Source organism: Procambarus clarkii, chromosome 60, assembly GCF_040958095.1.
Source record: "Procambarus clarkii isolate CNS0578487 chromosome 60, FALCON_Pclarkii_2.0, whole genome shotgun sequence".
In the NCBI taxonomy this organism is placed as follows: Eukaryota; Metazoa; Arthropoda; class Malacostraca; order Decapoda; family Cambaridae; genus Procambarus; species Procambarus clarkii.
The window spans coordinates 17,819,476-17,843,155 of record NC_091209.1 but is presented as its reverse complement, the minus strand read 5'-3'; the positions used below and the strand labels follow the sequence as shown (position 1 = coordinate 17,843,155).

The following is a 23,680-nucleotide window of genomic DNA, read 5'->3' as shown; positions in this document are numbered from 1 at the left end:
CTAAATTTTAAGTGCTTTACTAAATGATAAATGGCTTTACTAAATTATAAGTGGCTTTACTAAATGATAAGTGGCTTTACTAAATGATAAATGGCTTTACTAAATGATAAGTGGCTTTACTAAATGATAAGTGGCTTTACTAAATAATAAATGGCTTTACTAAATGATAAATGACTTTACTAAATGAAAAACTGGCTTTACTAAATGAGAAGTGGCTTTACTAAATGATAAGTGGCTTTACTAAATTATAAGTGGCTTTACTAAATAAGCTTAATTAAATGATAAGTGGTATTATTAACTGATAAGTGGCCTTATTAAATGCTACATGGCATTATTAAATGATAAAAGGCTTTACTAAATGATAAGAGTTTAATAGTCAAAACAGACAGGTATATTTTCAGAATTAGGATACCTGTATTGTTTGATGACATTATGTTAGTTTTATAGTTATGATGAACATTGTGTCAGATGTTGATATACTATACTCTGTTTATTGTCAGTTTTTGTGTACCTTGTTAAGTCCTGACCTGTAGTTGTAGATTACCTCTATTTTTATTATTAGTGATGTCTGTGAACTATAACAATGAGCTAATTTCATGAGAAATGCTTCACCATACCAATTGTGTACATCTGTGTATTCTGCCGCCTTGCTCTAAAATCTGAATGCCACTTCTTGGGTGTGTTAATTATTAAAAGTATATGGATATATTTAACAAGATGTTACATATGTCAAAGTCTCATGTTGTATTATAGTATTTTGACAGCATGTTCAAGGTAGTGTAATATATGCTTTCATCACTGATTACCTTTAATAATGGCCATCCTCTTTATTGAATACAATGGAACATAATTCTTCAGTTATGCATATTGAAGCATTGAGTGATATAAGCTCATAAGCTGACCATAAAAAAGCTAAACTGTTGTTACTTGGGCAGCACGTGACCAATTTTTATGTTACAGGAAAGGTGCATGGTGATGATTATGGGGTGTTATCTCCATTGCGAGGCCGCAGTCCTAGTCGGCGCCGTGAGCCCTTCCCTCCACGACCATGGGGTATGCGGGATATTCGCTCTGCCTCTAACAGTCCAGATCGTCATTATATGACCACAAGGCTGGATGCTCGTTCCCGTAGTCCCTCACCGCTAACAGGACTTGCAGGCACTGCAGGACGCCGTGGCCGCACCTTAGAATATTATGGCACAGCTTCCTTAGACCGACGGTCTCGTAGTCCTTCCCCACACCGGCGTGCAGGTTCTAGCTATCCTACGATACCACAGAGGAGAGGTGGTGGCCGACGACTACCCCCAACACCTAATAAACCTTCAACACTTCACCTGGGCCCCCAGCCATCCCAAGCTCTACCAGGACATCAAGGTGCAGGCCATCACACCCTTCCTGGGGGAAAGTCACCTACTAGATCACAACCTATCAATTTCCCCAAGTTGAATGCCTCGCCCACACATGTGCCCAAATTAGAAATGCCACCAGTGTTCCGTGAGAGAAGGACTCCACCCATTACAGAAGGGAGTGCTCGACCTCGTGTGCCCCCTCCTGGAAAAATTTTACCACCAGGTGCGCTTCGCCGCCCGCCCATGGCACCAATCAGAGACCAATACCCATATGAGCGGCGGCCAGAGGAGCCACTAAGTTTTGAACAGGCAGTAGCCATTGGGCGGGGCACTCGTCAGTTGCCCTCACCAGCAGTGCCTAACGGGTACAAACCAGGGCGGGACCGTGCAGTGCCACGACTACCTGCCCCAGTAGGTGCAGCAGGTGCCGGGGCACCCAGAAGGACGGCTCCAGGGGTGCGCCATAGTGACAGTGATGAGGATGATTGGTGCTAGTGGATCCCACAGGGCGATGTGGGCCCCCATCCCCCTAAGGTGGTGATGGGGGCGGCACCGCCCTGACTAGCAGTGCCTGGGAATAGAGTGGAGCACTGGACCTAGGCAGGGGAGTCAACCATGGCCACGAGTGTATTTGTGGCTTTTCTTCATGTTTGTTTTGTACCATATCCCCTACAAGTGCTTTATTTAAAACATACAACAAATGTTCTATCAAATCTGTGATATTTTAATGTCACCACTATTGTAGCTCTCCTGTATGAGAGTTGTATGAATATCAAAAAGGAGCAGAATGAGATATGTCATTCCCATTTATCTGTCAGTTTAGGCCTGTATTCAGGAAATGCTCTTAAATCAGACAATACCTTCATGATATACTATCAGCTGATGCACTCAACATCATCTTATCATTTCCACATCTTTATTAAACTCATATTTGACTAACACATGCAGCTCTAATCATAAAAATGGTATCCATTTATTAAGTGGGAGTGCAAACATTGTGTGTGTAAACAAAACTGTATCATATTTGAAGTGCAGCAGTTGTTAGCATTTCATTGTTACTATATTAGCTAAGTTGAGGGTGTCTCCTGAATGCGGTTCTTGATCATTGTTTGTTAGGTGTAGTCTGAGTACGACTTTGTTACCTTTTCTTCTGGTTTTTGACAACTAGTCTGTAGTATTTACAGTTCGCTATGGAGACTGAGGATCTTTGGGTCTCTTCTCATGCGATAAGTAAAACCATTTGCCTGCCAAAGTTGGAGATTTTTGTGCTGATGAGCAGCTTCGTGTATGGGAGGATGGACTAGGCCTATGTTGGCATCTCTTGCTGCTGTCCTTTCACATTCCTAGCCATGCAGGCTTACCTCAATACTTCAGAAATGAACTTGAATCAGCCAGTTTGATCAGACTCTGGGCTTATAATTACAAGACATTTACTCATGCATTAATTCACACCATCTTGTAACATGATTGTGAGAATAATATGAGAATTGAGTAGAGTTTTGGTAGCTAGTACAAAGTTAGATTGTTGGTTGCTTCAAGTATGTTTCCTTAGTATGGATCTTAGTTATACTCATTAGTTTTAAATTTCAGTGGACAGCATCACTTTTTGTATCTTGAGTCCACATGGAAGGCGTGTCCAACAGTGTGGAGGGGGGGACGAGCATGGCCAAGGTGATCCCCCTCTCCCTGCTCTCCTGCCTCATCTTACACCAATTCATCATCAAAATTATTAAAAGTACATCTATTTACCTTTATATTATTCTCTAAATTTTATTATATAAGACTTCCACTAAAACTGTAGTTAAAAATGGGGAATTAATTAAATGGCCAATTTTGTATTAATACCTGGTAATCGAACAGATAATTTGAGGAAATTATTTAAAAATAACAAATTTATTGGATTTATTCAGAATTTCAAGAAGGCAGTAACAGTTTACTGCCTCCAGTACCAATAACATTATACAAAATATTGTGTAAGAAATCATGAGCTGTTTTCATCATAATGGGATACCTGTTGCCCATATATGCCTTCCTTTCTTTTGGAAAAATCTTGATAGTCAGAGATAATTACTAAGATGAACTGCAGGACAATTATGTTTATAATGGGAAGATGAGCTTGGTTAGGGATTGTTATCAGTTAGCATAGATCCTTATGATCTTACCATTTTGACCTTTTGTATGAAAAGTCCTGCCTTATGTGAATTGGCCCTCAGTGCAGGAGAGGGCCAATATAGCACCCTAGGAACAGTATTGAGGTATCTTGGGCACCCACGGAGGTTCAAATCCCTTGAGGAGAAATGTTAAGGGTTGCTATGTAATCTTGAGGTTGCTATGTAACCTAAGATTACAAGGGCCATGGGGTATTTTGCATATACCGGTCTATGATCGGTTAGTTTACTTCGTAGATCTAGACTTAGCCTTCAAAATTGTTATGTAAAATTTTCTAAAACATTCTATCAATCTGGTTTAACAGTGACATAGGTACATCATTAGTGATTTAGATATGATGTTGATTAATTTTTATAAATTGTATAAAACTTGAAAGATATAAAATACAATTATGCAGATGATATTAAAACAAGGGAACCAAAATGGTATTCAGATTTTTAATTGAAAAATGTCTGTGTTGGTTCCAACTATCCTTGTACTGAAAATCCACAAGTGCTTTTTTGTATAAACTAGTATTCCATCCTGCTACCAAGAACCAAGAGTTGAAATGTTTACTAATGAAACCAGTGCCAGTGTTTACATTACCATTCACTCATAATCTGTTGAGAAATTGAGGTCCAACATGTTAACTTTCGGTACGTGCATGTTAAATTTTGCTTTTATTCTCAGTACGTGCCATTGTCAAATTACTTGGTTTACATTCTGGTTGTGAATTTTGTTACCTTGCTTTATATCTTGGTCCCAGTGTTCACAATGTTAATTTGGCAGCCAAATGTCACATAAGGTAGAATGCCCAGTCTTTCAGTAGTCACTAATTTTTATATGGAATCAAGGGCATCAAAATATGTATAATGTGTATGTTTGAGGGTTTATGAAAGTACTGTATATTGGAGGCTAGTGACACAGTCCAGGCAATTAAAGTTAAGTTCAATGGTTCATATTGTTAGTTTATGCGAACCATTGTATAAAAATATAAAAATAAAAATTATTGAATTAATCAACTAAATTAATGCCAGACTTTGATATTCTACCAAATGTGTTAAGTACTGTATTATTAATATCTGCATAACTAAAACAAACTGATTCTCAGACCCATTTGGCTGTCACTTATGGAGTGTTGAATGTCAAAGAATTTTCGCCTTCATCTCATCTCATCATTGAGTCTGATAATGCCCAAAATGCCAATGTAAAGTGTTCCATATTGTATATTCTTCAGCTGAAATGCACAGAGAACTACTATATATATATTCCCCCTAAATCTCTACCACTTTCATAAATGCTTAATGTTTCATTATCTACTTATTGTATAGAAACTTCACATTAAAGCCTGTTAAAAGAAAAGCTCAGTTACAATTCGAGATATATATATAAATATATGCATATATAAGAATATATATATGTGAACTATAATAATCTATGATTGATCTGAATTTTAAATATTTATTAAATTTGATGTGTTATTGCCATCATAAAATTGATGGTGTTCTTTTAAAGTTTACAGTTTTAGGGTGTTTGAAAAAATTATTTTGATCAGGTGGAAAGTTCAAATAATCACAGAGTATCACATATAATTCTATGAATTTTCAGTGAACTGTCTGTTTGATCAAGAACTTCTTTTCTGAACTTTCCCTCAGTAGACACGTAACATGCGGGTAATGGCCTATCGATACCGTAACCGCAAAACCATCACTACATCCTCACCGCAGTACCCATGCGGTCCAAACACTGTCCAGCCCGCAGCCGCATGTTGTTGGCCTGCAGCCCAATTTTCAATTTGAAAAATATGTACATGTGAATAGTATCTTGAGAGGGAATTCTTGAATACCCCTTAAATAAATACACTAGTCATGCATTCATCAAAGTTAGACTTTTCACCTCAGAACTTTTACATTGAACCAAAGTGTAGTAAAAGCATGTTTTATAATCATAAGAGGTTGTCAAGAATTCTCATTTGAGAGGAAATTTATAGCCACTTAACTCTAGTGCATGATCAGTTTCACATGACTTTGATACCATTTAATCAGTTTATCAGTTAACCAACATAGTTATTGGTATTAACAAATATCCTAAAGAGTGGTGGGTGAGATTTAATGGGGTTTTACTCATCATTTCTCATTTAATCTGAGACAAATAAAATCACTCCCACTCTTAAAGTTCCCCCCCCACCCCCTCCAGTTAAACCTTTTAAAACCAGAGAGCCTCCTCCCCCCCCACCCCCCCAAGTGCAGGCCTTGTCTCTAGAAGAATACAAAGAGCTGTTGTGTGTTCTTTGTATCATCGTGTGTGCCTTCATTCTCTTCAGTTTTTCTCTTTGCCTGTCATTGAAATATGACGAGATTTAGGATTTTGAGCTTATAGTGATTATGCCACAAGGTTCATTTTTTTACCTTAAATTCCTTTTTAAATAGGAAAATTGAGCCATCTGGGATCACTGACTGAAGCTCAATTTTCATCACCTCGTCAAAATTGTGGCATAGATCATGAAAAAATGCCATGGATCTATGACTGGTTCTCTAAAGGCTTGTTCACATAATGCACTTTGTCATTACAGCCTGTTGCCAAGAGTTTAGAATAAATTTTGCAACTTTTTTTTTTAATAAATTAACCAAAGTGATGTAATGTTTCAGGCAGCATAATGAAGCAAAAGAATGCATTTTGGAAACAAGACTTAATGTAGCTACAACACAGCCTTTATGCTGTGTATGGGCTGACAGTTGTACACTGAAACTGCCGTGTGGGGTGTCAATGTTTTATTTAAATATGAAACAGTTAATGGCATGAATGATTTGTCTGTCAGTACAGTATACTGTATAAACCTAACATGCCAAATTGAGACTTTTTGATGTTTCTGGCTATTCCCTCTTGTAAGTACCAATCAGCCATTCCTAAATTATGATGAGGTATTTTTCAGTAAGCTGTTCACTCGTTGTTAACTGTAGGTGATAATATTAAAATGGAAGGTTTAAAACAAAATTATTCATGATTTGTTAGGGGCATGCACATAAATTATTATCAAATGAAAGATCTTGTCTTTTAAAAATACTGTTCTGTGGTTTTTCAGAAAATTAAATTATGGCCATATTGCTTCAACAAGATTTGCATAGTGTTCGTACTTACAGGAAAAAGCAAGTTACTGTATAACTCGAAAACGTAAGAGAGAACTTTACTAAGCAGCTGCTAGCCAATCACAACTGAGAACTTTACTGTGTACTGTACTGTGTTCTGATTGGCATGTGCTGCTAAGGAAAACGTCCAAACTTGCATTTCCGAACAAATTATTTCTCATTGCTTTTTCATGAACTTCCGAACCACCTCTTTGGGAATTCGGTGATGACTTTATGGAATGTGACGTCTTGGAGTGTGTGTAATACCAGATAACTTTGTTGTACCCGCTCACTCGATTATGTATAGCACGTTACCCAGTAGATGTTTTTGAAGAGACTTTTATACAAATCATTCGTTTTCCTACAATAAATGAAACAAAGTGAGATGTAGTGCTAGTGAACTACAGCGGTGTGGTTGTAACCTAAACATTTTCTGCCTTCATCTGGGACTTATTGTAAAGCACCAGTTTCTGGGACTTCCAATAAGAACCAGTTTCCTATAAAGCCAATACTTAAAATTTTTAAATACTGTTTCTGAAACAAAGGGAGAAAATCACTTGTGGAAATCTCTGAAACTAGTGACTTACCCAATATCTGGTAGTGTTCAAGACTAGTCAATTTTTAAGGCAGATGATACTGAGTTTATGGGCAGTGTATGTTAACCAAATATATAAGACAAGTCTTTTTCCATTCCTACCTACTTCTAACCAGTACTCTCGCTAAGGGTTTTCATACAGAATGCGTGAACAAGTCTGTACAGGATTATAATGTCTCGAATAAACATTTTATCAATATGCATTGTTTTAAAAGTTTATTTTGTTTCCATTCTTGATCCTCCAATATACAATTATATTACTGCTGGAGTGAAAGCACTATATGTTTCACATTATAGTACAGTATATAATTAGGAGCACATTACACAAGTTGTTTACAGAAGCACTTTCCATACACAGAAATGATGATTGATACATAAAAATTGATAATGCAGTCACATGGTTTTAATTTTTTTCGTACATTTTTTTTGGTACACATTCATAACATAATCCAACAGTTAATCAGATTAATATCAGTTAAAATGGAGAGTTAAGAGAGATTGGTCATTAATATCTTTAATTGCCTTAAGTTATTCATTGGATTATATGGCACTCCCCGTGGCACAGAGGTAATACACTCGCCCTGCACTTAGCGAGCGATTTGGCCTGGGTTCGTATCATGGCCAGAGAGGGTTGACTGGGCACCAATCCTTAACTGCATACCTCTTCACCCAGCAGTGAATGGGTACTTGATGGTTAAATGATTTGGCTGGTCGTATGCTAGGGAAAATTAAGATTAAGATTAAGGACCTGCCCAAAATGCTATGTATGCTAGTGGCTTTACAAGAAATGTAAAAGCTCTTGTACTATATATTTAAATAAAAAAATACTCAACTATTCCCAAATGCAGCTAAAAAATATGGTTTATAATATAATACCAATTGTTCACCAAAGAAGAAAGTTCAATATTTCAACCCATCCTTAAAAAAGATAGTATTTATAGTAACCATTTATCAGTATATATGTCACTAAGTAGCACCAGGATAAGTTGAGGGTAAGAGAATTAATAGATCTCCAAACAAGATCACAGCTAACAGCATCTCGAGCCATGGTGCAATAACGAGAACATGCTATCTTCGGTGCACCCAAAATTACAAAGTTTAGCCCAAATATGTTGAACTTGCAGGAAAATTAGCACTAGCTTCACTATCATCAATAATTTTGAGTGTGTGTTCTGTTCATCACAGATTCTCCAAAATAGCTGTGGAGCTAACTAAAAAATTTCTAGCCGTATTAAGTACAGTATAAATATATAATGACCCAATACTATAACATAAAGTTAATGTTTCCCTCCACTAACTCCAACTACAAATAACATGAAATCCTATAATTTCTTGTTCCAGACTCGCTGCCATGACAAGCCCAAAACCACAGCCCTGGATAATGAAAACATAAAATACAAAATGCTTAAACTCCAATCCAAAAACTCTTGTACTGGTACAGTATTTTCTAATATGATAGTTTGAATTCTATCTGGCAGTCAGTGAACATTTTTTAAATACAGTACAATATTAAAGGAAGAAGCTGTTATTCATAAAAAACACGTTAATACAAAAATACAAAACATACAATCAGCTATAAATACTGTACTAATATCACTTAGGATTTATATACAAAAAATTGAGAAAATGGTGAACCAGTTCTTGGTACTGTAGGTCTATCTTCCCTGCAGGTAAACTGGGAGTTCACAAGTGTCAATGCACCCTTGACTGACTTACAATTGATGATAACAGTTTAAATTGCTTTTGTTAATAGACACCATATCTCTATATATGTCATTTTTTTTTACATTCAGCTCCAATATTGTTGTATCTTATTTTTAGCAATTGCAAAAAATGAAGTTTTGCTGGGTTACTGGAATAGACTCCGATGAACTGACTGATGAAAAACTAATTTATTATTTAGATGTGCATCCTGCTCTTAAAGTCAATCCTTTCACAGATTACTACTCAGTTATACAGGGGTATTCACCCTTATTTACGGAATGGAGAGGAATGAATAGGTTTATCCAATAATAAACTATTGTACTAATTAGCATTTTCTTTAAACAAGCTTAACTACAGTATACTGTACAGCATTATTCTGTTACCCTTGCCTGTATGAGGGGTTACAGAGTATAGGTCAAGGAATAACTATGTTCACCTAATACTGAATCTCCATCTCACAGGATGATTGTCATACATGGGATGCAAGTCGAGTCTACTAGCCTGCACTGGCAAACTTTTCGATAAACTATGAGGATATCTTCTAATATCTGTGAGTAAATTAAATACATGTAGTTACAAAACTCGGGGTATCTCATGTATTCAGTCTAAAAGGCATTGATAACTAAACACTCACTAATATAATGCTGAAAAGGGTATCCTAACTATTTTTCAGAGTTCACAATTGGAGTATGTACTTACATCTGGGAAATTTACTACATGTAATTGCCTACCATGACCATCGATATTCCAGTCTAATTCTGGCACGGTAATTACTATGCCTCCCAACAGTTCCTTTACAACATTTGTCACTAGTTACCCCTGCTTGATGAATGTTACTTCTTTATTATATAATAGACAGCCTTGTCTTTCTACTCTTCTATTGGCATTTGAATAGTATTTAAATGCTTTTGGTTGTATTTCATATTGAAAGACAATAATGTCTTATGAAAAGCAAGTCCAATTTTTAGGAATGACTAGACTAACTTGAGCTCCACACATGTACCAACTGAAGTAAAAAAGAAAAGAATCATTAACCTTACTAAACATTGTTTCCAACTACTGTACTATTGAAAGGTAAAAGGGCAGATCTACCAACCCTACTACAACTCTATTACATATTATACAGATCCAATCTCGACAATTCCTGTTAATTTTATTTGCCACAAGTAAAATAGCATTATGAATATTGCAATACATAAAGAGTTAAAAAATAATAATTAATACAGGAAGATATATTTCACACTCCTCATCTTTACAGCTGACTTATAGATACACCCTACTACACTAACACACAAGACACCCTACTACACTAACACACAGGACACCCTACTACACTAACACACAAGACACCCTACTACACTAACACACAAGACACCCTACTACACTAACACACAAGACACCCTACTACACTAACACACAAGACACCCTACTACACTAACACACAGGACACCCTACTACACTAACACACAAGACACCCTACTACACTAACACACAAGACACCCTACTACACTAACACACAAGACACCCTACTACACAAACACACAAGACACCCTACTACACTAACACACAAGACACCCTACTACACTAACACACAGGACACCCTACTACACTAACACACAAGACACCCTACTACACTAACACACAGGACACCCTACTACACTAACACACAAGACACCCTACTACACAAACACACAAGACACCCTACTACACTAACACACAAGACACCCTACTACACTAACACACAAGACACCCTACTACACTAACACACAAGACACCCTACTACACTAACACACAAGACACCCTACTACACTAACACACAGGACACCCTACTACACTAACACACAAGACACCCTACTACACTAACACACAAGACACCCTACTACACTAACACACAAGACACCCTACTACACTAACACACAGGACACCCTACTACACTAACACACAAGACACCCTACTACACTAACACACAAGACACCCTACTACACCAACACCTTACACTAACATGCCCTACACCCCATTTATTAACTAAAACACTTTCCACAATGAACACAATGTTGCAGACGAGAGCGATCACAGAGCCGACTTTCTTGAAAAGTATGCACATTAAATTTAGATAAATAAATGAAACGTTGTGAAAGTTGTGTAGAAAGGAGAGGTGGAAAATGGGATGGAGATGCGGAAGATGGGATGGAGATACAGAAGATGGGATGGAGAGGCTGAAGAAGGGATGGACAGGCGGAAGATGGGATGGAGATACAGAAGATGGGATGGAGAGGCTGAAGAAGGGATGGAGAGGCGGAAGATGGGATGGAGAGGCAGTTGCCGAGTAGAAAATATTGGTGCTAGAGGAGCGAGCCCCAAGCGCCTGGAAGCATTCGTCCCGACCCGCTGGGAATGCCTCCGTGGCTTACAACGGCGATGACACTTATACTATTCTTAGGCTTGCTTTACACGCCTTACTCTCATATACATATATATGTATATATACTAGCGAAGCAGCTTTTGCTTGACATAAATATTTGAGATAACTAAACATGTGTATTCATTCAATTATCATATAGGTTGACATAACATTTGAGTTTTTGCATGTTTTGACGCTAAGTTTCATGATTTCCTTTATATAAGAAATAAAGGAATATCTAGTGAAAAGATTGTAATTCATAGAGAAGGTCTCTAAGGTCATAGTAACAAAATAAATTGGTAGATAAATGTGGTAATTGATCACCGCATGAGGCGGCGGAGACCGACAAAGGGAGCAGCAGCAACAGCAGCGGCCCATCAGTGTCGCTGTGACTGTGGGTGAGAGTGGTGTGAGTGCGTGCGCTCCTCCGGGATATATATAAGTCGCTCTGTTGTTTCTAGTGATTTTTGGCTTTACTTGTTGAGTGTAGTGTTAGTAAAGGAAGCGTAATATTGGTCACAGCACAGCGTGTCACGCAGGAGGCGGCAAGCAACGTGAATTATACAGGTAAATAACTTGAGATGTTTTGGGGCACCAATTCCGTGTGATGCTATAAATTTTTGTCAATGTGTAACATTTATCGCTTTCCCAGCACGAAATTCATCAACTTTACATACAAACCTCTTCTATTTGCTCTGTATAATGGCGGTTTATTATGTAATTTGGTGAATTAAATGTGTGTGGAAAGTGATACACGTTGTATATTCAGAATACAATGCCAGGAACATAGCAAGTCTAGTCTCCAGTAGCCTTTTGTTGAGAGCAGGTGATAGGCGCTTCATAAACAGCAAGTGTGAGGTTGGTAGCCTGTCACACTGCTTCCGTCACTCACTGCGTCAGTGTGAGGATTGGTGGCGGCCTGCAGCCTGTCACACTGCCTCCGTCACTCACTGCGTCAGTGTGAGGATTGGTAGCGACCTGCAGCCTGTCACACTGCCTCCGTCACTCACTGCGTCAGTGTGACAAGTATAGAACACTCAGGCAGAGTTGCGCTCCTGTCATTACACTAGATAGGTTTGATGTTTAAGCCGGGGAACTGTCTAAGGTGTTGGCACCACCACTGGTGACGCACAGCTGGTCATGGCAAGACTGGGGTGACGCACAGCTGGTCATGGCAAGACTGGGGTGACGCACAGCTGGTCATGGCAAGACTGTGGTGACGCACAGCTGGTCAAAGGACACTAATGATGCACAGCTGCCCATGGTAAGATTGGCGATGCACAACTAGCCATAGCAAGATACTCGTGATGGATAACTGGTAATGGCAAATCACTTGTAATATTCAGCTGGCTATGACAAGATACAGGTGACGCGGAGCTGGCCATGGCAAGCTGCTGCTGATACAACTGGTCATGGCAAGGTGTTGGTGAGAGAACTAACTATGGCAAGACACAAGTTGGCACATTGTTCCGACTTTCAGTTGCCTCCTATTCAGTTGTAATTTATCCGATTCTCTTTGCTTCTTCATTAACATAGCCTACCTACCCACTCCTAGAGCTGTGTATGGAGTTAGCCTCAACTGGTTGATACCTGGTTGATACCTGGTTGATGGGGTTCTGGGAGTTCTTCTACTCCAAGCCCGGCCCGAGGCCAGGCTCGACTTGTGAGAGTTTGGTCCACCAGGCTGTTGCTTGGAGCGGCCCGCAGGCCCACATACCCACCACAGCCCGGCTGGTCCGGCACTCCTTGGAGGAATAAATCTAGTTTCCTCTTGAAAATGTCCACGGTTGTTCCGGCAATACACTACACTAAACTACACTACATAGTACAATAGTCATGTTTCTTTCTATTGTGACGGTAAAGCGTTGGTGTTCGGCTGTTTCAAAAGCTAGGGGTAGGGCCTCGTCACATTAGAGAGAAAAAAAAGAGAAAAGCTGGAACTTTCGTCTGTGGTAAGGTAATGGGAAGACACACAAAACACAAGTAAATTTAACAATGAAATTTTAATTATGTTAGAAAAACAAGACATGAATAAAGTTAAGCATATAAAATATAAAAGACAAGTCAACAAACAAAATAATATGAATAATCACTGGCAAATGAAAAGTTACGTTAAGACAAGTGAGTTACAGTGATAGCAAAATAAATATGAATGGAGCTGGAATATTGGCTTCGAGCTGCCACCTCCCTTAGTACACGAAAGCCAAGGCTTAGTCTACCAGCGAGAGATGTCAACTGCAAGGAGCACTGAGATATTCTGACAATACTGGGCCACTGCAGCCCAGACATCAACTTGTGGCGGAGGGCAGGCGCGACGGGACACCAGCCAATCAGCGACAGGCAGGCAAAGGACAAGCAGTTTGCCGGTTTACGGTGGCGGTAGGTAGCAGGTGTCACTGTGTGCTGGGTACGCTTTGCTCTCTGGGCAAAACGTTTGGCGATACTTGCTGGACGTATCTTCTATATTATCTTTTGTTTTTACGTACTTTGTAGGGAAGAGCAGGCTCAATCTCTCTTGAAAGAGATTATCGTCACACTATACATATACCTAACTTATGATCTGCCAAAGTTACTAGTTCCCACTCGTGCCCTCTCTTCATGCTAATTATTATTTGTCAATGCCTACTTAGAATTTTAAGCAGTTTGGTGTGTGCTCATGTCGTCTCCTTCCCCTCTACTGTATTTTCTAGTGTTATAAGCTTTAGTTCTCTCGGCTTTTGTAGCTCATACGGAGATCAGGAGCCTGGTTGGTTAGCAGACTTCTAGACGTTAATACTGCTAGGCTTGGGAGCTGTTACAAGTACCTGTGAAAGTCTGCACCACCCGCTTTTGTACACTTCATTAACTGTAAAATCTCTTGGCAGAATGTGAAACAATGGCAGAATTCAGAGATAACTAGTGTTAACGGTGCCTAATAAATGTGTAAATACTTCATTCAAAATGAAGTACTACTAGAAATCTCAGCCAAGTATCTAAAGTTTGCTTACGTTAAGTAATGCTGCACATGACTGTAAAGCTGTCATCCAGTTGGATGGGTGTGCGAGCATGATTAGTAACTGTGTGACTGACTCGCCGCATATCACGATAACATGAGCCTATTAATTTGATCATTGTTAGTTCAAGAATGTTTAATGTTAATATTTTACGACATGAAATTATTATGTTAATATGGTAAGGGTTATAAGTCTACCTAACTAGAGCAATGTTAATGTTATAAATATTTTCTTAGAATTTGTCTTATGAACGTTTGAGTGTTAAATTTTTGCCTTTGCATGGGGCCCAAAAATTTGAACATTGTCAATTATATATCAGAAATGGCAAGATGGTTACAGTATTGTTCGCTGCAGTAAACAAAATTAGAAAATTTAACATCCACCTAGTTAATGCTAGATCATGAACAGTGTTTTTAATCCGATCCACAGTTCAGTATTTCATTTTTTCAACACTTTACAAGTCAGTCACATTAGATGCATACTATTGTCATTTTCATGCACTCTTAGTCGTCTATTATTTTCATGCACTCCTTAGTCATCTGTCATTTTCATAAACACCCAGACTACTCGTTTTTCATTTGAGCCTTTTAGAGCACGTTTAATTATCAAACATGGAAACCGAGCTGAAAAAACGTATCAAGTAGGCTACACCAAATAATCGTTAAACCAAATCTTCAACATATGCAGGTTTTACAAAATTGTAGTTTCATAATTACAAATACATCTTGAAGAGGTTTGCTTGGCTGGTAGGCTTACCTGAAGCCTAAGCTAAATAAGAAACAGAACAGAAACTGCAGTGACGTGATTTCGTCTGGGCTAGAGCTGTGGACGGAAACTGTTGACTGGGCACCAATCCTTGACTGCTCGCCCCTGTTCACCCATCAGTAATCAGTTGCAAGCGATTGACGGATCGTTTACGGGCTATTCATGCCCGTGCCACCTCTTGGGTGGCTTAATCTTGATCAATCAATCGGCGGGTCGTGTTTCTGGGGAACTAGTAGGGTAAGGCTTTTAAGATGAGCTGTTGGAATGGAAGGGCCTCAGGCTGCTCACAAAGAGTCACTTACCTTCTGAACCACCCATGTTTGAGGTGGGGGATTGGGGGGGGAGGAGGAGGACATTTGGCTGATGCAAATACTGTGTATTTACCCGAGTTTACTTGTCGAGGCCACTAGTGATAGTGGCTTTCGAGGACAGGAAGCCGACGGCTTGTTGAAGGTCCTCCCCCCCCCCCCTCATTTGCCTTGATCTTTTCCAGCTGTACTTTAACGTATTTGTCTAACGTATTCTTCAAACAATCCAACGACTTCCTTGTGGTTGACCGCCGCTTGGACGAGTTTAGCCTGAGGACAGGTTACGTGGAAAGAACCTGCAGATTGGAAGAATAAAAAAAAAAAATTCTGGGCGCATTTGTGTTTTAACGCATCTAGTAATACATGCAGTTGTTAATGGTGTGTTAATAAAAATAATTGGTTAAAATGGAGAAACACGACCGCTCACTTTTATTAACTAAAGTGACAAATTTTCTTTAAATGCGTTCATTTAATATGTTGCCTTATGTACAATAATATGTAATTCAATTATAAACTTTAAATTATAGTATAACAGCACAATTTTGGAGGAAACTGAGAAGTAATGTATTGTTTAGTAAACAAACACTCCCAGCGGAGGCTTCCTAATACAGATGGCGATTAAATTTCATATTTTTTCTCATAAATATAGTTTACCTCGGTATGTCTTCAGTTCATTTTATAGCTTTCTTGAGCAACCTTACTAAGATGCTGTGTAGAGTTCAGTCCTGTTGTGATTGATACAATTGTCATTCTGAACGGTAGAGCCGCCAATTCAGTTCATTAGTCATATGTGACGCCTGACGTGATAACAAAAATTGGTATCATTTGACTTCCACCGTTTGTAATATTTACGTACATGTGGCGCGAGGTGCTCAAAATGTTTACAAGCAACACGTGGTGCTCGCAATGTTTGTTTACAACTCTTGGCGGCGTGACGTCACTTGCAACAACTTAATTTAAGGGGGTTCTGTTTATAGAGTTCAGCGGTGCCGACGTCCGACCATCCACAATAAACGTAAGAAATCGTCACCACCAGCCCCGGCTGTTAAGGGGGGTAGAAATAGCCTAAGCTACTCTATCCCTTTGATATATATTTCTTGGTTATCTCAATAAACATACTTGAACTTGAACCACCAGCCACATTTTGAGAGGCGAAGAGTCGCTAAGATAAGTCCTCCGTAGCCGTGTCTGTAGTTAGGTTGATTCATGTCTGCGTGCGTGTTTACATCGTCCGTGCGTGTTTTCTTACCTAACATGTAAGCGAAGCCCACATTTTTTTTTTTTTTTTTTTTTTTTTTTTTTTTTTTTTTTGTATGTGCGTAACCTACACACGTAGGTTACATGTGTTTATGATTACATGTGTACTTGTACGTTTGTGTTTCAGACCAACGTTCTATGTAGTTCTAAATGTATTAGTGCTTATGATAACAATAATAAATGTTGCGTGACATCATATTTAATTTTCATACGAGATTATTATATTGCAGGAAATTTGAGTGTGTGTAGTTTAATTATGTATAGTGTGCGTGTGGTGAGCGAGACAGGTAATAGAGCCAGGTCTCACCTTGCATGTCGTGCAGCCTTACAGTCACGTGTTACACTATTACCTCTTAATTCATTTTCCCTTGTATTTGCTCTCCGCACTTAAGTGTTTCATGTCTCTTAGCCTTTATTCCGATAAAATAAGCGTTACTCGCCATTTATGATTTAAAGACTAGTAACTTACTAGGTTAATATGTATCTCAACATGGTAAGCACATATTAAATTTAGTCAGAGACAGTGACTAAGCTTACATTTCCTTTGGTTAGGAATGGCATTTGTGCTACTCGCTATCTCATCCAGTGAGGTGATAACCAACCTGTCTTTAGGCTAGGCTCGTCCATCCGCCGGTCGACCCCAATGACACATTCGTAAATTGTAACGTATGTACGCTGTTCAAAACATGTATTTTCTCAAATATAAGTTATATTATTACATACTAGAATGTTGAATAGTTAGGTTTATCATAGGTTTGGTTAGGTGGTTAGGATTTGGTGTTAATTTGTGGTATTCGCAGCACGTGGAAGGTATCATTGATATACGTGCGGTTTGAGCAGAGGACGTGTTCCAGAAAAGTATGTCTTCAGTTGAGTCGTGTGTAAAGTGTTCTTTATTCACAAACGGGGGGGTTTGGCGGGTGGATTAAAAAGCATTTGAACTTTGTTGCAACCTGTCCTCAGACATCCCATCCTCAGGCTAGGCTCGTTAAAGCAGCTGCCGTCCACCCCAGACGCATTATAAATCTTAACATAACTATTATAAATAGGCTTGTTCTCATGTGTACAATATCATATATATATATTGAAGTTCTTTATATGCCCGAAACGTTACGCGTGCTAGTGGCTGTACAAGAATGTAAGAAGTCAGGGGTGTGTGTGTGTGTGTATATATATATATATAGGTTATAGGTGTTTAGGTTATGTTGGCGATTATTTGTATTTAAAGTACGTGGGTGAAACAATTACAGAGTTGCGATGTAAACAAAGGACATCAGTGAAGCAATGTTCGAGAAATATTCGAACGTCATCAGTTGTGAATCGTATGTAAACTGTTTTTCATTCATGAACGGTTTGACGGCGGGATTAACGAGCATTTAGCCTTTTGTTGATAAGGCTGTTATCTACAGCACATTCACGGTTTTGTTCCAAGTTTCAAATAGAGTGCTGGAAATGTAAAGCATATTGACCCGAACCACTGTAAGACTCGGCAGTTTTGCATAATTGGTAGAATTTTTATTTGGGTGTTACTAATCGGTAATCACTGTTGGAAAGTCTATTAACAGTTGTTTTTAGTGGGCTTCGCAAGAATAGTTGTGTTTATGGTTATTGTTATAATTATGAAGTGTTATTAATTTACTGAGTAATTGTTTACAACTCTAAAATCAATGGAAGCGTTGTTGTCTTAAGCTCCAACATCTATGCAGACGATGAGTCACAATAACGTGGCTGAAAAATGTTGACCAGACCACACTCCAACATCTATTTTTTTTAAATTATAGGTATAGGATAATATTGTCGGTATCAGCCAAAATATTGCATTTTGGTAATTGGTACGCCTCTATTTTCAATGCCATGTGGCGTGTGAATTTCTTCCAATGTCAATGATGCATGCCATGTAGGTTACTCGCATAATATTTGTCACATCGTGTATTTTGTCGTAGATGTACAAAGACGGGCCGTGTGAGGAGGTCGAGGATAACAGTAAATACCTCACGTTTCCAGTGGTAGATCAAAGGTTTAAATAAAACCAAGGTCGATGGCACTCTTTTGAAGTCAATAGTGGATGCCAATGTCACTTTTTCCCGAGTACTTCGGTGAGAGAGGTGTCGGTGTGTGGTGTGACCTGCCAGAAAATTATCAGTTTGTTGGAGTCGGTGCGTTCTCAGGTTGCTATTGATCTATATTCCATTCTTTAATGACATGGGGTGGGAGCTTTATGACGGAGAGAATTTCAGTGATGTGATTGCTGCCTTATTTGAGTCACGGGTGCATTCACTTCTCTGTGTTTCAATAATATAACCATCATAAAGATGTATTTTTTTGACATGGATAATATTTTTATTAATTTCTTGGCTTAGTCGGCGGATAACTTTAAACAGCTAAAATTTAAAGTTAGTGAACCGTAAGGCAATAGCAAGGACGACTGCATACACTGGTGTTCACATCATAACAAGAAAAAGGCAACCTCTTTTAACAGTTTTTGAGAGTATATACTAACAGCTAACAAGTGTCAGGTAACTGGAGATGTAACCCCTGGAACCAGGGGTGTAGGCCCGTCTGCTGGGAACACTAAGCTAGTCACTGGTGCACTTACATACCCTATCTAGCTAAAGGCCTTCATTCTAGTATCTAGCTTATCATTCAATCAAAAACAAAACTATAAATGTAACAGAAAAGGAGTAATATTATATTCAGCGTTTCGAGATGATCTTATAGTCTATTCATCTTCAGAGATTAACCTGATGTTATATTTTGGGGTTTTCTTCACATATATTTTACTCTGGATATTGTGGCCAAAGTGAATTACATTTGTATACATTGACAAATGTATACCGTACCTATTTGTGTACGCCTCGGACCGCTGCATTAAGTAGTCTATCTAATGTTGTCTTCCCTCCCCGCAACACGCCGTGAGTCGAGACACACGACCCGGCAACTCACGAAAAATTGGCAGTTTGGTCTCGCCTCTCAAGGAAGCGACAATATTGTCAGCGCTTCCTGTTCCCTGTTTGGGCTTGTACATACTTAACAATATATATGTACTTGTTGTGATTGGTGATCACGTAATCCTTGCTTGGTTATTGTGAGAGAGACAAGGCTATTGTACCCTCAGATAACTATCTGTTTTTGTCATTAACGATTTTATTGTTAGTCCTATTTAATTTTTCAGGTCATTTATGTGGATTACGAAGATGATAAGGTCAAAGATTGGGCCTTTAGAAATAACTCAATGTGCTCAGCAAATTATATGTTTTAATTTGTTAGCTGTAGGTTTGTTAGTCTGTGGTCATTTTCTGTGTTTCAAGTTATAAATTTGCCTTGAGACTTAACAAATTTAAATTAAATTCAAATATAAGATCTTAATAAATTTGCAAGGGTTTTTATTGTCATTATATTCTTTTATGGTTCTAATAATAATTTCGACTATTATATGTAAAACAGCTGTCAAACTTAATAGGACGATAATTCAATGTACATTTATAGTCTTTTTTCCTAGGCTAGGCTTTTATATTGTAATTAAATCTGCTTGTTCGTTTCGTTTAGTACTTTGCGATTTGTTACTAAATAGCTCTACTGGCTTAGTGCTTTAACATGAAAATTACATTTGTTTTTCGTTAACGATTTCTAAAATAATATTACCCCCGGGAAAGCAGTTGGCAGTTAGTCTTAATAGGCCAGTTTGGGTCTACCCCCCCCCCCACCCCATAACTGTTACGTTTTTACTATAAGTTTTCGAGATAATTTTGTTTTTGACAGCCATTTTCCATAATATTTAGTGTCATTTTCTAACCATTTGGAAAACGTTTGTTGTGGATGATTGCAGGCCTGTCGTTTTCTGTGGATGATTGTAGGCCTGTCGTTTTCTGTGGATGATTGTAGGCCTGTCGTTTTCCGTGGATGATTGTAGGCCTGTCGTTTTCTGTGGATGATTGTAGGCCTGTCGTTTTCTGTGGATGATTGTAGGCCTGTCGTTTTCCGTGGATGATTGTAGGCCTGTCGTTTTCCGTGGATGATTGTAGGCCTGTCGTTTTCTGTGGATGATTGTAGGCCTGTCGTTGTCTAGAGAGCAAGCGAACATCACCCGATGGTCGATATGTTGTATATCATAGTCAACCGTCAATATTAAAATAATAGCGATGTGTATGTGGTGGGATCGCGCTGATGCCCCTATTCTCTCGGATTCCCTACCCTCTCAACATTTACTCCCTGACGGGAACTTCCCCTGAGAACCACATTGTTTCCTCCCCCTCTCCCCCTTTCCCTTACACTCCTCTTTGCGTGTAGGAATAGTCGCGGATAACAGTCACACCATTACCATGACCCCTCTAGAGGCTTTATACACTCATTATTCCCTGCTCTCTACCATCTCCCCCTCCAACTTGCCCATTTCCTGCGACACCAACATAATTTACTTTTGCGATTGTAAGAGTCCGTATTTGTGTTCTATTACCTATTCAATTATCAGAACACTGTATGATCCCCGTGTCTATTGTTAGTGCGTTCTTATTCAATTATCAAAGCAACTTTGTTGGTCGAACTTAATTAATCGTGCCACTGTTGGTTGTGTTTACTAAATTAACAGTGCCTTCCCTCTCTCTCTGCCTCTCTCTCCGTGTCTCTGTCTCTCTGTCTGTCTCTCTTTCTCTGTATCTGTCTCTCTGTCTCCCTCTCTGTCTCTCTCTCTCTGTCTCTCTCTCTTGTTCTGCTGGTCTGGGCCACACAGTAGGGACCCAGTCACATGTGGTGTGGGAGTAAAACAACTTACCAGGGGGTGGCTGGCAACCAGCATTGATTCACCCGCATGCTCTCCTTCCCTCCCACGCTCTCAACTTCCTCAACACACTGACATACATCTAACAGATTGCCTCTAGCACGCTTGCTGTCACCACTACTTCCTTCTCTTAATGTTTCCCCCCCCCCCCTGGATATATATAAGAACAACATTCATAAATGTAAATTTTGGAGTCATTCAGGATATTGTACAGGCATGAGAGGGATGAAAATAACGCTTTCAAGAACTGCTGCACAGCTATAAGAGAGAGAATTGGTAGATTAGCAGAGGGGCCATGTCAAAGAAGAGAGGTGAAACACAATCGCACAATCGACTTGAGAATGGTCCAGGACGGACCGAAACGTCGTCGTCCCTTCACTTTCTAGTGTATGGTTTGGTCAACATATTCCAGCCACGTTGACTCCTCGTCTGCAAGAGAGGTGAACCTGCAAAAGTGACAAGGAAGTGTATTATACACTCAATGGAAGATTTTAGAGAGTTTCTGAAATTTGAACAGGATTTACCATTAAGTATGGAGGAGACTGTAGAACTGTCCCTCTTCATTACCGCAGTTTTACAACCTATCATTCGGAGCACTTCTGCTAGAAATATCATGCCAACGATGCCTGAGCAACAAAGGCCAATCTTCAGCATAAAGCCTTGTGCCTCTTTATGCCAGACTCAGTCTTGGGGGGGGGGCTTGTTTGGCAATAGGTATAATGTTCCTTACCGTACAGCTGTCACAGTCTCGTCTCCGGAATCAACCTAGAGATTGAATCATTTTTAAAGAGTTTATTGGTGTCTTATTCTGTTCAATTTAGCTTTACGTTGTATTTCATTATACAATAAACCCGCCTTCATTGGACCCAATTGTTTGTTGCTGTTATTGAATATCAGTTGTATTCGTTTGTTACCTGGTCATACCTTTATCAGGGCGAGCTCTCATGGAACCCCTCTTGAACACGGCGGGCTCTCATGGAACCCACTCTGAACACGGCGGGCTCTCATGGAACCCACTCTGAACACGGCGGGCTCTCATGGAACCCACTCTGAACACGGCGGGCTCTCATGGAACCCACTCTGAACACGGCGGGCTCTCATGGAACCCACTCTGAACACGGCGGGCTCTCACGGAACCCACTCTGAACACGGCGGGCTCTCACGGAACCCACTCTGAACACGGCGGGCTCTCACGGAACTCACTCTGAACACGGCGGGCTCTCACGGAACCCACTCTGAACACGGCGGGCTCTCACGGAACCCACTCTGAACACGGCGGGCTCTCACGGAACTCACTCTGAACACGGCGGGCTCTCACGGAACCCACTCTGAACACGGCGGGCTCTCACGGAACCCACTCTGAACACGGCGGGCTCTCACGGAACCCACTCTGAACACGGCGGGCTCTCACGGAACCCACTCTGAACACGGCGGGCTCTCACGGAACCCACTCTGAACACGGCGGGCTCTCACGGAACCCACTCTGAACACGGCGGGCTCTCATGGAACCCGCTCTGAACACGGCGGGCTCTCACGGAACCGCTCTGAACACGACGGGCTCTCACGGAACCGCTCTGAACACGGCGGGCTCTCACGGAACCCCTCTTGAACACGGCGGGTTCTCACGGAACCGCTCTGAACACGGCGGGCTCTCACGGAACCCCTCTTGAACACGGCGGGTTCTCACGGAACCGCTCTGAACACGGCGGGCTCTCACGGAACCCATCCGAACAACACAATCCGGTAAGGCCAGCTGCTACAAGCCCATCCATCATAACACCATCTGTGTATGGCAGCCTCTCTAGTGGTCGACGGTAGGACTTGACCAGCTGGAGCAAGACCAGCTGTGTCATGACCACCTGTGTCAGGACACAGCTGACACGAGGCCACCTGTGGCATAAAACAACCATTATGTGTGTGATGTTTGTAAACAACAACATATACAAGTATAGAATGCTGCTGGTTGCTTGTGTTTGCGGTAGGAAAATGCTCTTGCGCGATGTTTTGTGCTTGCGTGTCAGCAGCATAGATTGGCGCCAGGAATCAATACCTACCTTAAAAAAATACACAAGAAAATGAGGAACCAGTAACTTGGCGCAATCTAGCAGGTGCAGGCAAGGTCACGCAGTCGGTGAAAATAGCACAACCCCCGTTCCTAACCCGGATCGAGAGAACACATTGGTAATGTTTATCTTTAATATTAGAGTAGCTCCCCCGGTCAAGAACAGGGCGTAATGCCTAGCCAGATATTTTTCGCATGT

At 40.0% G+C, this 23,680-nt stretch overlaps 2 protein-coding genes across 5 annotated transcripts in view; both read left to right on the top strand.

Moving 5' to 3' along the window:
- Positions 1-7,434, top strand: part of cac (calcium voltage-gated channel subunit cacophony) — a 749,704-nt gene extending 742,270 nt beyond the window's left edge. Inside the window, exon 44 of the mRNA XM_069307633.1 lies at positions 961-7,434. Coding sequence (XP_069163734.1) covers positions 961-1,844 — 884 coding nt within the window. The 3' untranslated portion in view covers positions 1,845-7,434. The remainder of the gene's footprint in view (positions 1-960) is intronic.
- Positions 7,435-11,653: 4,219 nt separating this feature from the next.
- The window catches only part of tei (teiresias), a 121,662-nt gene continuing 109,635 nt past the window's right edge, over positions 11,654-23,680 (top strand). For 2 of the 4 annotated variants that reach the window (XM_069307628.1, XM_069307630.1), the window contains exon 1: positions 11,693-11,889. The gene's annotated coding sequence lies outside the window, so the exon portion shown is untranslated. Of the gene's footprint in view, positions 11,890-23,680 lie in introns of all 4 variants that reach the window. The other 2 variants (XM_069307631.1, XM_045756064.2) reach the window with 2 other exon arrangements.